We start from the raw sequence: 17,509 nt of genomic DNA, 5'->3' as shown, positions 1-17,509 counted from the left end.
GTAATAGTTAAGCCTAAAATACAGTTCATGTCACACAAATGTTTTTTGTTAAGATTCTTTTGTATACTATGAACTGCAGTTTGTTGAACTAGACAGCATCTCATTCTGTCTTGAATTGTAATTTAAAATTTACAGCTTTTTTGTTTCTTCATAAAATAACAATAACACTAGTCTTACTGCTTCTTCTGTGCAAAATCAAGCCTTTAAAAATTATTTAAAAGCTAAACAGGACAGAAATTTGAACAAATGTTGAAAAATCCACTTTAGTTTCCCATAAACTGTAAATGAGTAGCAAAACAAAAATCTTAATTTAAATTCAGGAAACAATAAACTGAAGAATATATATGAAAAAGAACTTACCAAGAAGTGGAATAGCTTGGGTAACAGGAGCAGGTACATTAGTAGGTGCTACAGGAGGTGGAACAGTCCCGTACATTTTAGAACTATCACTGGTTTCAGTATTCCCTCTGGATCCAGAAACCACTGTAGGGATGGGATTTCCAACAGATGCATCTTTTGTAGTGTCTTCATTTACACCAGCTGCTGTAGCTAAGAAACAATTGAATTGACATTAAAAAAAAAAAAAAAAAAGTCAGTTTCTCTGCCTGCATGGTATCTTTTTCTATAGCCACTTGCCTAAGACTCAAACACTTACAATTGGGGATGTTTACTGCTGGAGTGTGAGGAACAGATACTGGAGGAGTTATAGGTGGAGGTGGTCCAGGAGGAAGAAAGCCTATAAGAAAAGTACATATTAACATAGCATATCACTTTTCCAAAATCTGGTGGTGTAGCTTATGTTGCAAATACTTTTACTGGCTATGTGATTAAAAAAATGGACTTAGTATTTCTAGAAATACATAAATATACCTGGGGGTAAATGCATTGGGTTAAACCCGGGTCGTAAAAACGGAGGTGGTGGTGGCGGCGGCACCCCAGGAGCAAATCCAGGAGGTGGGATTCCTAAAGGTGCTGTGAAAGCAGGTGGTTGGAGTGCACCAACCACAGGAGGACCTGACGGATGTGGCGGAACCTATGAAGAGGAAAAAAGTGTTATATCAAGGCCGAATGGATTATGTGTTGTTTAAATGCAGACTTCTTTCTTCTGTGCTTGGTCCATCAAAACAAGAAAATTTAAGCTATCTTAAATTACATTGCAGTAAGGTGTCTTAAATAATTCATCTAATTAGAAGTCAAAGAACTCCAGCTTAAAATATCAACATTAATCTTGTTTGCCTCTGTTCTTAAAGAAAGAATGATCCTCTGTGGTAAATCAATGCTAAGACATGCTGATCTATTATCTAAATATAGCCTTTATACAGTAGTTGGAATAAATTTTACTGATCAGCATGATACACTATTATGCACATAACTTTGGAGCTATTAAAAAGACTATTTATTTAAACTACCTGAGTTTGCATACTACATTATAATGACTTTTACTTCCTTGGTCAATTATTATTATTATTATTATGATTTTCATTCCAATTCATGTCAAGCTGCTTCTGGATTGAAGCCAATCTAAAATAAATCAACCGTCAAAATAGTTTTCATTAATACAAAAACTACATTATATACTACTAATTAATAGCCTCTATATTAGAGTGTCACTTTTAGTTTTATAATAATCTGCTGACTGGGCCCAAGTATAAAGCTAAGCTCACTGAACAGGATGTGGAAAACTACCGCAGATGACATAACACGAGAAATTGGCAGAGGTGACAGATAATGTGAAACACTGACAAAACTTAAGAGAGAGCACCATGAAGGACTGCTGGTTTTTGATGGTGGTTAAGGGGGTGTTATGTGAACAACCACCAAACTTCACACGGGGGAGAATTGTGGGGACTTTTCAGGGAATAGGACTTTGTAAGGCCACGGTGCCAGAAATACCATACAAGGCCAAGATTAATTGGATGAACATTAATTTTGAGTAACCCTCGAGGTGTTTCCATTAATCACAACTAAAAACTAGGGAAAGTGCTTCAAAAATCTTGTAACCTAACAGCCTTGGTAGGTCTTCTTTTGTTTGTTTTAAAGAGTGATAATCCTCCAAAGGAAAACAACTTCAGAAAAGTAGCTAGTGATAGAATTGCTGACTGCAGTAACTTTCAATTAAGCAAGCGTGTACATACAGAACGCGAATATAACAAAGAATCAAAATGGGGTATCAATAAGGTAAAAGATTTAAAATAGATGGGAAATTAGTTAAGTGCTATCAGTACTTAATAGGTTAGAAGTTGGGAAAATTGTGGATGAAGCATATGACTTCCAAATTTTTCCAGTTTTCTTCCAAAAAGTTAACATTCTAATGTGTATTTGTAACTAACGTGTTATAACTTTTCCTTTAAACAAAGGGAGAGAAAAGGTGGTGGTAAAAAAAAATAAAAATAAAAAAATCTATGCATAGATGTCATAATGTCTGATTTAAAGTTAGATTTAAAGCATGAAAATTTCTCTGTTAAAGAGATGAAACCAACAGATAATAAACACTGACAAGTAACACACACAGAGGAATAGTAAAGTTTCAGAATAACAGGTAATGAATTAGATAAAACAGAAATGCTACTGAGCAGAGCCTTTATTAATGGGGAGTCAAATACTGGGAAAAATTTATTCCAGTAGCAACACTAGGACTTAGAATAATTAATCTCTCAATAATTCACGCTGAGAATACCTTGTGCATCAGGTTTGGCCTACGTCCAGGTACAACTGTTTCTTACTGCACACCTCTCAGACCGAGAGCCTCAAAGAAGAATAATTGGCCTAGTCTACTTACACTGCTTCAAGAGAGGTAAATATGCAAGAGCACCTGGAGTCCCCAGGAAAGGCTGCCAGGGAGGAGCTAATTTCAAATGCAAGGGGTAAATGATGGACCAATACACAATTGCTACATGCGCATATTTGAAGAAGGAATGTAGGATTGGGTAATACAGCCAGAAATTTGGCAAGTACACACTCAAGTTGGATCTTGGTTTCTAGCGAGCAACCCATCGAGAACGGACTTTGGGTTGGGCTGGAAAACTTATGGGAGGGTTGGCCACAGCAAGCCCCTCAAACTTCAATACATGACCCCCAGCAAAAAACGTTAGAACTGACACAACTGGTAACTTTCAACTGAAATTAATTCTAGATAACCAAGAAATGGATTTAACTTGATCTTTAACACTGCAATATAACTTAAAAATAAACATGGACGTACGCTCAGAGTAGCCACTGAGATGGATTACCCAGACCTGCAGGAGGGGGACCATAACCAGCAACAGTTCAGGTACGTGAACTGACAGGGAAGAAGAGCGCTCACTCCAGTAACACAAGGCAAGTAAAGCATTCCACCTAGCTTGCCAGCAGCCAAGGACCCTGTGGCTGAGAAGAGGCTGTGGGAGCTCTCAAGGCCAAAGAACTAGACTTACCTACATGGGCTGTTACTCTTACAGGGACATTATTGATTTTTAAGTGCCTTACTATATACAGGTTGCATTAAAGGGTGAAGGCAGTGCCAGCAATGACAGGTCAGATTGCAGCTACTTGCACCTCTCGCTGGTAACGTACAGCAGCGCTGGGCTCCCACCCACGTGTGGGCAACCCACTTAAGGGGTACCATGGGAGGCTCATTCCAGCTCTGCCAGAGAGCAGAGTGATGCAGCTCCTTCTGATCGTACCTTTAAGTGGAGGAATGTTAGGGCTGCAGGCAGGTGACAAAGACTAGGCCCTGGCCTGAAGTGAAGCTATCTGAACAGGATGTGAGAAACTACTGGACACAACATTAGAAACTGCCAGAGGTCACAGACAACAACACGAGCTGACAAAAGTTACAGACAGCACAGTGAGGGATGACTGAATTTTGCAGGTGGTTAAGGGGAGTGCTATATGAGCAATGACCAAACTTCCCAGTGGATTGGAGAAGAACCCTGAGGATCTTTCAGGGAGCAGGACCTTGCAAGGCCGGCACCACCAAGGTAACCACATCCAGGAATACCATACAAGAATGGTATTACCTAGGTAATGGTATCACAGTTATATAGATTTATGTATAGATTGAGCAAAATCAGGACCAACAAGGAAAAAGTAATTTGAAGAGAGTTGTTTACTTGGGAGAAGATTTAGTCAGAGAAAGGGAGGAACAAGCACAGCAAAAAAGGTGGTCAAGAAGCAAGAAAAGGAAGAGTAAGATATGGCAACCATGCAGCCAGAGCTGCTTGGGGGTACCTGTTAGGTAGCCCTGTGCTTGATCATCGCAGCCTAAATCAGGACAATGCAGCAAACCTGCTGTCCTGGCACATCATGTATATAAATGATGCCTTCATGGTCAGAGGGACTGACCAGGGTGGACAGGGTGCTTTCCCTGGTTGCCAGGAGAGCACCCACACAGATGGAGCGTGCTGGCATCACTGGGCCAACACTAATTCCAGGTTTGACAGAATGAGTGGCTTTGTAGCAACCTTCATACATCTTACAGCCCTAAACACTGAAGCCAAATAAGAATGAGAGCAACTCTACTTGTATCACAAGCAAAACCACATCAGGTAGATAAACTGCAAAAGTATTTAAAAAGTGATTTAAAGAACAACAACAGAAAGTTCAATGAACTGCTTCCTTTAAGTATTTAAAAAGTGATTTAAAGAACAACAACAGAAAGTTCAATGAACTGCTTCCTTTAAGTATTATGTCACATTTACATACCTGAATAGCAAAAAAAAAGGGTTATTTTTACCACTAACACCATTTATATCATCACAGCTAAACCAAATTTGTAAGTTTTGAGAACTATTTACAAATCATTAAACTATTTTAATTTATAGCACCCTGGAGAAGACAACTATGAGTGAAGCTAGGGACAAAGACCAAGTATGGCTCCCCGATCCTAGTCTGAAGGGCAACTCTTCTACCTGGAGAGCAGCTCTGCAGAGAAGGACCTGGGAGTGCTGGTGGATGACAAGTTGACCATGAGCCAGCAATGTGCCCTTGTGGCCAGGAAGGCCAATGGTCTCCTGGGGTGCATTAGGAGGAGTGTTGCCAGCAGGTCGAGGGAGGTGATCCTGCCCCTCTACTCAGCCCTGGGGAGGCCTCATCTTGAGGACTGTGTCCAGTTCTGGGCTCCCCAGTCCAAGAGAGACATGGAGCTACTGCAGAGAGACCAGCATAGGGCTACAAAGATGATCCGAGGGCTGGAGCACCTGCCCTATGGGGAACGGCCGCGAGAGCTGGGCCTCTTCAGCCTGGGGAAGAGAAGACTGAGGGGGGGATCTTATCAATGTGTACAAGCACCTGAAGGGAGGGTGTCAAGGGGACGGGGACAAACTCTTTCCAGTGGTCCCGTGTGACAGGACAAGAGGCAATGGGCAGAAATTGAAGCACAGGAAGTTCTGCCTGACCGTGAGGGGGAATTTCTTCACTGTGAGAGTGACGGAGCCCTGGACCAGGTTGCCCAGAGAGGTTGTGGAGTCTCCTTCTCTGGAGATATTCAAGGCCTGCCTGGATGCAACTCTGTCTACCATGCTCTAGGTGACCCTGCTTGAGCAGGGAGGTTGGACTAGATGATCTCCAGAGGTCCCTTCCAACCTGACTGATTCTATGATTCTATGAATTTGCAAAGACCGCAGGAAAAGTTTCTTTGCCATAGTAAAAAACAACTGGAACAAACTATCTTCACTCTCACGTTATGAAACTGGTGGGTTTCTTATTCACAGTTTGTTTTTCAGTATAAATTCTATTAAAATAAAAAAATCACTAACATTAATTAGTTTATTTTAATTATAGCTAACTGGTATTAAAGCTCTCTGAAATTCAAAAATTGACCCACATGTTCATTTAGTGAAAATACTTTACAGCACTACAAGAATTCAGTGTCAGAACACCACAATTCAACGTTTCACATTCTGAAATCATGGGGCTGGCTAAATTATTTTTGTCTTTGAATAATTTGAGTTCAGGATCTTTTCTGAGTATCTGTCATGTTGTGGTTCACAAATCATATTTTCCCAAGATTTAAAATAGTTTTATTCAAACTTCTTCCTTTTTGGAGAAGGTACACTACTATTTTAAGTGACCCAAAAAACTATTACAATAAAAGAAGTAAGAATCTTTTCCCAATTAGTAAAGCTAAAAGAAAAACATTATACAACATTGGAGGGAATAAAATATCATGCAGTGATAGTTAACTAACAGTAAAATTTTAGACAGAGCTGTTTTAAAGAATGAATATACAACAACAACTTTGATTGAAGAAGCCAGATAGCAGCAAATAAACAACACGAAAATTTTTAAATAGAATTTCCAAAGGCTATTAAAAAAAAAAAAAAAAAAAGCAATTTGCTTATTCTACAAGGTTTATAACTTATTTAAACCATTATACAAAGTTTATAACTTATTTAAACCAAGAGCGAGGGAAATTAGCTAAAAAGAATCAAAAAAAAATCATGCAGTCATAAAACAGAGGATGCAACTCATCCTATAATAAAAAGAATCTACTGTAATAACTTATTCTGGATTGAGATATTAGACATTTACGTTACTTTGAAGAAAGATCTGATAGCCTTTCTGAAGAAAGATTCTGGGGGCTTCCCTTCATTAACATTTTGGTTTAAAGCAGCATGAGTTTTTGAAACAAATCCTCCATCATTCCCACTATGTGTTGACTCAGTTCCCAGGGCAGTTTGGGTACAGGCTACATCCCTTTCCAAAGGAACAAAACCTGAAGTTCTGTTCCTGCTGGACACGAAATGGGCTCCAAACCCTAACGGACTTGGTTTTTCAAGTCTTCCATTGCCACTGTGACTTAGCAGAACAGGAAATGCTCCTCAATTACACTGTGTTGCTCTTTTATAAGAGAGAAAGGTCAAGTAACAGATTTCAGGTGCTTACTAGATTTAGAGCACAGGAAAATCCCCTACATAAGTGGCCAGCATGGCCAGTCTGCTAACAAGAGCAGTTACAACTGAGGATAACAACATGAAATGTACAAACAAAATCAACTATTCAAGCTATCAATCATCATGTGTCCTCCCTCCCTGTAACTTACGTATTGCTACCCTGAATTATTATTTAAATTAAAGGTTTTTTTGAGATAGCCAGAGCAAATGAGAAGCAACTCTCACCTGTGGAGGAGGTACAGTTATTGGTGCAGGCATGGGAACGGGAATTGGAACAGGTAAAGCTTTGGGTATAGGCGACACTGGCTCATTATGTGTAGCTTCTGCACCTCCATTTTGAGCTACTTCATTTTCAGACTTCTTGGGAATCCCCTTCCACTCTACATAAAAAAAAAAAGAAAATCAGTAGTTCAGTAGAAGTGGACAAATAGTCAAGTACTGCCATGTAAAACCGGTATGTTTTATGATGTTTAAAACAATGAACCAGGCTAAAAAATACATTTTTCAAATAATGAGAAGCCCATAGCAATAAGAATTATTTAAAGGGTATTTCTGAAGATAAAAATCTCCAAATTACTTTGAATACAGTACACCAAACCACTGGCACTGAAGCATGGTAAGTAAATCTATTCCTTTCATTAGTCACTTCACAGTTCAGTTCTTTGCATTGACTGCGTGTATGTATGGCCAGGATTCTAAAGCATATTACCTATAACAAAAACAGTAAGGCTGTTTTGGGACAAGCTTTCAATAGATTTCATTATTCTAGGGCAATCTGAAGAGTTATTTTTGAAAACTCAATATTTACAACTCAAAGCAAAATGAGAATACAACAGTACAGAATCACAGCAAAGTAAAAGGAACATCAAATACAGGTTCAAATTGATTTTAGAGCAGAAACACAGCTTCTGCTGTCTGTCAATACCTCTTGAGAAAAGCCAGTTGAGGAAGACAAAGGTGAGGAGACAAAAGGAGGCATCATGGAAAAGAGGGAAAAAAAATTGCGATTGGAACACACTACAGTTATGTTTATCACTAATTGGACTTTCATTTACAAAACACACTTGATTTATTTGTGTGCAATTCTCATGAAGAGATGTTACTGTTTAGAATAACAGCCACCTAGCTATGGCAAACTAGATAGAATGACGTAACAGTCAAATCACATTTCAGTAGCTAGACAGCACATCATTCAATGCTTGCATAGTTAAAATCAGCAAAGTAATCTAGAGTATCAGTTCAAAGATAAATGCAGTACTTACATAAAAACTGAAATTATTTATTATGCTTAAAACTACATCAGCTAGCACTAAAGCTTATCACTAGCAATTCTGTATCGATATAACCTGTAACTGATTGAAGCTACTGATTATAACAGGTGTAATTTTCTTAATTTAAACAAAAAAACACCCTGCTATTTTCACTGCTTACATACAAAATAACGAAGATTCTATTTAGGTCAAAATAATACAACACTTGCCAAAGGAACTGAAGCTCTTACATGCATGAAAACAAAAGGCAGTTTGAATGGAAATATTTAAGGTGCTGTCAGCTCAGCTGCTACGAAGGTACTTCAAATGCAAGCTCTCTTGCCAGGAATACCTCCCACAAACCGGAGGGGGTCTGTGCTGGCTCGGGGCTGCCAAGTACCACACGCTCCCAAGGTGGATTACTGTCAAGGGCAAACTGCAGCGCAGCTGACAGGTCCAAGCAGTTGTTTAACCCAATCTCTCCTTGCACTAGAATTGCAAAATGCCTAGTAACAGACTGCTGCTGACTACTTAGGCACTCTCTGCAATCCACAAGATACACATACTCCATCTCTTAGACATTTGAAGGCTTTTATATGCAACTTAAACAGTCAGGAAAGTCAGCCACACCAACTTCAGCACACAGCATAAAGGACAACTATTTAAAAACATCTTAAGGTCTAGCAACATTTTACCTGGACTAAGAGTTTCGTTGTCCAGCATTCCCCCTTCACAAAAGCTTTCAAGATCTTCAGGTTTCACTTTGTCCCATGGTATGTAGGTAACACCCAATTCTACATCCCAATACTGCTTGTAATCTGGCTTTATTCCTTTATTCAAAGCCCATGCAATCTTGGGAAAAAATACATGTAGTCAGTAAAACATTTTCATTTTAAATGTTTTAATTTTCAGTTTTCAAAGAACAGCATTATACTTTGAGGTTAGGAAGCAAAAGTGAATACTCCAATTGAAACAGCAGGAAAAATACTCTGAAATAAGAGTTACTTAAAGCAGAATTAGTTCTTATGAGCTATTCTGGCTTGATTCTTGCATACAATTTCTAGAAGTGGTTTCATTTCAGCTAACTTTATTTTGCTTAGAGAACAGTGCCACTCTCAAGTATGACATTCTACAAAAGAAAGAACTTTGCTAATAAATGAGTTCTACTGTATTTATTAGTACTCTTTGAAGCATTACCATATATAATTAAACTCAGTTATACGAAAAAATAACCAGCATCAAGAAAAACATAGTTAACAGTCAACTGTGATGATTAAAAGAAGGACACCCTTTTTGCTGGTCAAAGATGATATTACCAGCAATCTTTTATGGAATCTAATTCATTAGGGAAACGAAATATATTATAGAATAGAAAGAATACTTACAAATAAAAGCACAGTTCATTTACATAAAATTACAAAACAGCCTATCTAGAATACATAGTCTAGAATACATTAAAAAAAATTACAATAATTTTAGAACAATTTGACACTTTCCAAAAAATAAAAAATAAAAATACCTTTATAGATTTCTGATTGACTTTGAAGTTGCCTCGGCTCAATTTTTGTAGGGCACGATAAGCATCTTGTCTGTGCACCATTACAATATAGGCACATCCTCTGGGTGGTATCATCTGTTTGCATTTTAAGAAAAAACATTAGTTTTGCTGCCACAATAACAACGTAATGAACAACATAAAAGTTTAATTACACTTAGCTGGAGCATCAGCAGGTTTCTCAGAAAAGACTATAGAAGTATGAAATGTTTAAGTGTTTGTACACCTAAGACAGCAAGCATCTTCCTGAAATAAGAACTTCTGGCAAATGAGAAGCAGCTTCATACATGCAAGGCTTATAACTGTATTCCATGTGAGAAGAAGGATTAGTGTTGCATATTTAATCCTTAAAATGGCTAAAAACTAGTATTCATGCAAGTGCTGTGGCCTTGGAATTAGTTAATCTGTTGGAAGAATCAATAAGCTCTAATATCTCACTTTGTTCCAAATCACACAAATTGCCAACTACTCCTTCATATTCAATTTTATCTGCAGGTTTACTAAAACAGTTATTATTTTTAATGTATCTGAGGGGAAAAAACTCTATCTTGTTTTAAACAATTTGGAAAGTGCAAGAAAGTCACAACCACAAGAAGTTAAATTTGTTTCGTTTTTTAAAACAATTGCATAGCTACTGGAACACAGCCATTGTTCATACATAAAATATCCTTAACATAACAAATCTTAACAACATTTTTCCAAGGTTATATCTAAAAGAGAAAGAAGCAAAAGCAACTAAAACACTAGCTGAGCGTCTACAATTTTATAACCAGACAACAGAACAGACTAGAAAAACAAACTCAGTAGCACAGTATTTACACCGTACCTACCTCCTCAAAGGCCTTTTATCATTCCATTCTCATCAGAGAAAGCATGAGTTTATGAAAATGAGATAATCTTCTGAATTAACCCCAAGGGCATTCTTTTTTAAAATGGAAACCTACACTAAAGCAACTGTCTTATTTTTCTTCCACAAAGTGCACAAATGTATTGAGTTTACAGGTTAGAACACACAGATATGCTGTCAGAATACAGAGAAGACACCTGTTGATTACTACGAATGTATCAAAAAATTTTGGCTTAATGTAGACTGAAAAGCCTTTTTGTAACCAAGACATACGAAAGTAGCTTGTACTACACCATTTATACTTACATTTATTGATTCAATTGGGCCAAACTCTTCCAAAAGACTTCCAACATCCTGTTGAGTAGTCCTTTTGTCAAGTTGTCCTACCCAAAGCGTAGTACTGCAGACTACAATCAAAAAAAAAAAAGTGTTAACACAGGCTTTAAAATCACTCATAAATACAGATTTCATAAGGCAAAAATGTTAAAATACTCATGTTAAGAGTCACTTATGACATTCAAATGAAAAAGCCTGCTAGTATTAAAATATTTCTTAATCTTTAAAAAAACTTCTTTCAAATATTCCATTTAATCTGCCTGGAGCTGAGTTAAGAGAGTTAACCACAGCAACTACATCACAATCATTGTTAGAACACACTCACTAGTAAGCTCTCTAGTTAATGAATATTAAAGTGACTTGCAAGTTCAGACTATGAGCTCTGCAAATCATAAAAAGGAAAAAAGAGCTTTGCTGCTAACACTGCTCCGCAAAATATCCAACACATATGGTGGGTATTCTGCAATAAGGTAACTCACTCTCATTACTAGGAAATCCAAGCTACAGGCCAGCATCACAAGTTACAGACGGTACTTACAAGCAAGACGATAGTTAGACTGTTTATGGTGACACACCCATTACTAGTGAGATTTCCTCCAGAATGTGGTGACAAATCAACTACAATGAGTAATAGAACTTATATCCTCTTTAGTGACCTATTCAATGCCATTTCCTTCTATGGTTAAGAGAAAAATTACTGAAAGGAGATTTTTCTGTCATGAAAGAGTAAGCAACATGCTTATATCTCACTTCATTCTTCAAGCTAATAAAATATTAGATGAGATCAAAATATCCTATTCTCTGAAGACTATTAAGGCAACTTTCAACACTCATCTCTGCTTTCCCCACTATGTGACACACAGCTGCTAAACTTAAGGAGTCTGATGGGATGGAATCTGGGAGAGACACTGGCAAAAAGTGTATGTTAAATCACTGCTGGTAAGCTTTTAAACTAACAGCCACCAAATTTTGCCATTCTTTTAAATTAATGGTATTGTCATCTCCAAGGTTTTTAAGCTTTTGTCCCTTTACATCAAGAAGAATATCCTCATTTTACTTGATAATTACAGGGAAGATTTCACATCCCCAGGAAATATTCAGAAGACAACAACCACATTTTGTCTGTAAACACAGGCAAAGCCAAGATTATTTCAGAATTCAGAACATTAGCCTTTGACTTTTCTAAGTCAAAGCTCCTCTACAGATTTAAGAGGCACAGAACGTTGAATTATTATAGAAATTACGATCACGTGCTCAACTGCTTGTTGTTCTACTTTACCTTACATGTCTCAAAGGAAAGAAAAGAAAAACATGTTTCAGATTTTTTTCTTCCTCATTTTAGAGCCAAAATATTTCCAACTTAAGAGATATTCCAAAAAGGCCAGATTGTTTAACATAAGGGTAAGGAAGAACAGGGATGTAGTGAATCAATTCTTACCAGTTTTAATATAGTTGCAAAAATAAATAACAGCACAGTTTATTCTTGCTTTGTTCGGATGAGTCCCAAGGACCATATCAAATAGCACCAAACTCAAGAAAAAGGGACAAAGAAAGAAAGAGGGATCTGGACCAGAGAAAGTGTTCCAAATAGCACTAAGCTGTCCACCACCTTCACCTGATACATAGGTTATTTCCTTGAAGTCACCAAAGACAAAGTCAAATTTCTTTGAAGAGCAAGCAAGCCAAAATCTGAACTTATATATTACTAAACTGACAATACTTATCTAAACTCAGCCTCTGCTCTCTAGCACTGTAAGAACAGGAAACAGAGCAGAGAAAGACAAAACGGTTTGAAGTTATAAAACCTAATTCCTTCCCCCCCCCCCCCGACATACTGAACTGTCTCTTGCACGTGTTTTGGCAAGATGCTAGTTGGTAAGGATTAAAGAGTAACACATCAGTGAATTATTTCATCAGATTAAGAGTTGTCTGGGATAGCCTGAGCAGACATATATACAGACAAGATAAATTTTTTTTTTTGGTCTAATAGATATAAGCAACATTTTCCTTCACATTTATAATTCTTCTCTACGTTTGTCTTATTAGCGTTAGCTCCTACATAGGCATTCGTTTGAAAGCACAGTAATTTATTTACATTTTCTCACATATTGGGGTTGCGCACGATATTGAGCACAATAGTGGCAACAAATACTAGGCACAAAAAACCCAAAATCCATAAGGAAAGCGTTGAGCATCAGAAAAATAGTACTAATAGAACTTGCAAAGCATTATCAACAATAAACAGAAAGAAGGAACTTACCACTAACAGTTTCTGACTTTATCTGAGGAAGGCCTTTTGACCTGCGTTCCCTCTCTCTTTCACGTTCACGCCTTTCTTGTGACCGAGACTTAGGAGAGTGTCGGCGTCTATCCCTCGATCGAGAGCGAGATCGACGATGACGTGATCTTCGAGATCTGGAGCCAGATCTTGAACGCCTCCTCTTAGGTGACCTAGTTTAAACATTTACATTCAATCTCTCTGACCCAGACACCAACAGAGAGAGAGAGATAGCTACTTCACATATTTAACTAATCAGGCATGAGTTCAGTTATAAAAAAAATATATATATAACAAAAATAAATAAATAAATCCAGGTCCATTCACATGCATTTAGAACTACAGAAAACTATTACAGCAGCACTCCAGCTAAAGAGTTAATTAGTTTTAAATTTCTAATCTTCTCTGTATCAGTTTTGCAGTGAAGTGAGTATCAAAACTATGTTATGCTATTATAGAAAGAAAATGGCATCTGCTTAAAGGAGAAAAATGTTAATTGCTTTTTCAAAAGAACTGCTAAAAAAGTTAAAAATAAATTCTGCCAGTGAAATTATATTTAACTTCCAAAGAAGTCATATAAAGTTTGGCAAAGGGGAGGACTGGTAATTAAGTAGATGGTTTTGCTTTAGTACCGGAGCCAGATCTGTTAGGTCATGGAAACTGCCTCTCTGACAGGCAAAGGACCATAGCACATTGGATCACAGGTCTCTTCATAAGAAAAGTGTCTTTCAATTGCAAACAAAATTAAATTATCATATTTTGCCTCCCTAAAATTTAGTCAGCATTGACAGATATGAAAGTTATTCTCTGCTACTAAAAAAGAACTGTATGGATCTCCAGTTTTCCTCAGAAGGTAGCTGCTGGCTTTCGGAGGTACACAAATCCTTAAGTCACTAATTTGCTTCCCATTAACAGCGCGTTAAAGTAACATTCAATAGTTAGCTGAATTTATCCTCATGACTCCCCTGAGAGGCAAGAGATTGAAAGGGTTTCTCCCCTGAAAAAGGGAAACTTGAGTAAAGTCCTTAGCAGTTCGACTCCTCCAAGAAATTCACTAGGGTTGTCCATACAGGGAATAAAACAAGGACAATAATTTCTTACAAATAAACCTTGAGTTAAATCAAAAAGGGACATCACTGCTAAATACATCTTTTGGCATTCATTAATAGAACCCAAGCTGTACAGCAGAGTTGGGCACCTAAGAAAAGCAACCACAAAAGCAAGCACACAGAACAGGGCATCCGTGTAGCCAACAGGGAATAGAGCTAACAGAATTGTGTCCTAGGGCACTGGAAATGAACTTCAGCAGCAGTTCAAGGAGTTAAGCTCACCTCTCAGCTTTTCACTGTTCTCTCACAGTTAACAGTTACGCCCTCCCTTCCCCATGGTAGAACTGGCAGCACAATATCAGACTCTCTGAGCTGCAGATAGTCTAGCTCTCCTCAGTACTCATAAAAAGCACTTTCAAATTCTGGACATGAAGTTTCTTATGTTAAAATCCAATACTTGACATAATACATATCCCCGTTAAAAGAACTTCCACTAATTTACCTTGATGCAGATCTAGATCTTGACTTTCTGTTGTCAGAAGCATGTCTTTTTCCTTCTTGAATAGGGGGCTGTTCCACTTCCATATCCTAAAATATTCAGTTCGATTGTTGTTACTCTGAGCATTTTATTTCATTTTGTGCCTTAATTGAATTACCCAGCACTAAAATTATACTGAAAATTCATGTATGTGAAATTGAAATGTAATGCAATACTTCTCAGAAACTTCACCACTACTTTATAGTTACTAACAGGAAGACAGTTCAGTATTACCTGAATTTACTGTGAAAACATATTAAAAATAGCTTATACAAAATTCACATCTTCAGTTCATAAATTAATATAAATATACAGAAAACCCTAACCAACACCGTAAGATAGTTCTGCTGGAAGGAATCCAAAACATACTGCATTTTGCCTTTTTCTAGAACTAGTGAGATCACAGGTCTTCACATAAAGACAGCTTAGTACCATTCTTCTCATTTTAAATTTTCCTTTTCTTGGAATAAAAGAGGTAAATACATTCACTTGCTGAGAGCATATCATAATTTTCAATATCCCTACAAGTTCCTTAAAAGCTCTTTTAAAAGCTTTTTTCAGATACAGAATATTAGCACCTACTTTAGGAACTCCTATAATTTTATTTATTTATTTATTAATAAAGGCTCAAATAGTCTTGTTCTTTGATTTCCTCTTAACAAGCCAGTTACTGAACGGACAATGCCCTCCAAAACTTCAGGAACAGGAGCAAGGTGTTTACATACACTCCCTCCTCCTTTTTTTAAAAAAAAAAATAAATAAAACTTTTACAGACTTCTGAGTCCTCTTCCACTATTTCAGAGACCCAGTGAGCCCTTCAAAACTAGCATTTTCAAATAGTTTCTCTCCAGAATGAGATTATGTTGTTAGAACTCTGGTGAACAAAAGATGCCTCTGAAGCATGATGGAGACAGTAAAGGGACAATGAGGGGAACTGAGAAGTGGACAACCAAGATGCAATCCAAAGTCTTTCACAGAAAAAGGCATACAACATACACATGCTGCTTCAAATATCATACTTGTCATGTAGCACTATGGCTATCCAAATTTCTCTTGGATAAGCTACCATCATAGCCATCTCCAGACATGGTTATCATGGTATTTCTTCTCCTGAAGAAACTACGTATATTTGAGAAAGTTAAATATTAGAACACAAGTACTTATTTATTGGAAAGGGTCCTCACCTGCTGATGTGTTTTCTGCATATGTGTTTCACTCTGTACCGGGAAAGGAGACTGAAAAGTTTGCTGCACAGTTGGTGTTGGTGGAATCACAGGCTGAGCCATGGGTGGAAACTGCGGGGTAGGCAGGAGACCGAAACCTGGCATTTGCCCATTAGGAGGAAGTGGAACCTGTAGGGGGGGAAAAAAAAAAAAAAAAAAAAAAAACCTTCCAGTTAGGATAAAATTATATTAGATTTTCCAGTTTGCTCAGAGTAAAATTGTCACTCTGCTCCAAAGTCACAATATAAAGCCAGAAGCCTGAAAAAGACGAAACAGGTTAAGCACCTTATATGTAAACCTAGAAATAAAAAACATTCTTCAAAGATGTATTAGAACAGAGAATGAAAACAACTTTCTTTAGAAAGTCAGCAAGCCAAGCCATATTCACTCTTCACTTAGCAGAAGCTTCCTTGCTTCTCCACCAAAGAAAAGATCAAAACACAAAAGACTAAGATAACAATTTTAAAATCAAAGCATCTTTAACAAATAATAATAATAAAAAAAAGTTACCTGGTGGCGCATTGGATCCTGTTGTATTCCCATCATTCGTTGCTGAAAAGGATCCATATTTTGGAGTTGTGGAAATACTTGCTGTTGCATACCTTCTCCTGGAAATCCACTAAAACCAGTAATATTTTGGTGAGAAAAGTCAATACAAACACAGGGTTTTTTGCCCTTTTTAAAAAATATTCCTATGTACATTTACACATTCTTGCTTCAAATTTAGAAAGAAAATGATCTTAAGATCCTACTTCTCTTCTAAAAAGCACAAACAAGCCCAGGAAGAAGGGCTTCCTTATCTCTTCTCCATTGTAAGAGGAGTCCATTAACATTTTAAAAAAATGACATATAAACACTACGTGTTTAAACCTCTTTTTCCCCTGCACTTACACAATTCTGATAAACTCCTCAGTCTATAGAAGCATTTCATGAAGGGTATCAACCTTAGGCTAACTATCTTTCTTACCAATTCCTCTATCAGGAGCAACAGAAATGAGACCTTTTCCTCAAGGAAAAATACATTTGCCATACTTTTGCTGGAAAAACCCCCAACCCTTTGGTCTCCAAGCTTTGGAGCAGAACCTTGAAGTCTGGGAGGCATTTAGGGCAGAGAGAGGAGAAGGGATATGTGCATCTCACTGGGATTAAAGTAATGCCATTCACTTCCTGATTCAACACACAGAATGGACAGTGCTCAGGGAATTAATGAGGTTTGTGCAGTTAACAGGACCTGTTTACAGGATGCTGTTCATATAACAAACTAAACAAGATTTCAGGAAGATAAAGGAATTTCATGGTGACGTGAATGGAACTGTGCAGTGTTTTGAGGTACAGGTGCCCTACAATTCTTAAATGATTCTGGACAGTTCAATTTTTCATAGCGAGCATCTTTCATTTTGTATGCACAGAACAAGACTACATGAATCCAATTTTCAAAAGCATCTTACGCAACTACAAAGTAATAAGGACAACGGCTTTAGAGTGCTGTAAACAGTATAAACATGCTGAAAAGCCTAGTCCAGTGATGTTGATTGGGAATATACAAACAGTGGATATGTTT

At 37.4% G+C, this 17,509-nt stretch overlaps 1 protein-coding gene across 3 annotated transcripts in view; it reads right to left on the bottom strand.

Annotated features, from left to right (window-relative positions):
- The window catches only part of SCAF4 (SR-related CTD associated factor 4), a 46,818-nt gene that overhangs the window by 8,736 nt on the left and 20,573 nt on the right, over window positions 1-17,509 (bottom strand). For all 3 annotated transcript variants that reach the window (XM_085297795.1, XM_085297793.1, XM_085297794.1), the window contains 11 exons: window positions 16,459-16,567; window positions 15,910-16,077; window positions 14,690-14,775; window positions 13,121-13,311; window positions 10,831-10,931; window positions 9,642-9,755; window positions 8,818-8,974; window positions 7,098-7,252; window positions 871-1,033; window positions 656-736; window positions 361-549 (listed from right to left, as the gene is read on the bottom strand). In XM_085297795.1, the coding sequence (XP_085153921.1) occupies window positions 361-549; window positions 656-736; window positions 871-1,033; window positions 7,098-7,252; window positions 8,818-8,974; window positions 9,642-9,755; window positions 10,831-10,931; window positions 13,121-13,311; window positions 14,690-14,775; window positions 15,910-16,077; window positions 16,459-16,567 (1,514 nt within the window). The remainder of the gene's footprint in view (window positions 1-360; window positions 550-655; window positions 737-870; window positions 1,034-7,097; window positions 7,253-8,817; window positions 8,975-9,641; window positions 9,756-10,830; window positions 10,932-13,120; window positions 13,312-14,689; window positions 14,776-15,909; window positions 16,078-16,458; window positions 16,568-17,509) is intronic.

Source organism: Rhea americana, unplaced genomic scaffold (assembly GCF_003343005.1).
Source record: "Rhea americana isolate MKP2758 unplaced genomic scaffold, rheAme1 scaffold_130, whole genome shotgun sequence".
Lineage (NCBI taxonomy): Eukaryota > Metazoa > Chordata > Aves > Rheiformes > Rheidae > Rhea > Rhea americana.
The sequence above is the reverse complement of the archived record's forward strand: the minus strand, read 5'-3'. Positions and strand labels throughout refer to the sequence as shown.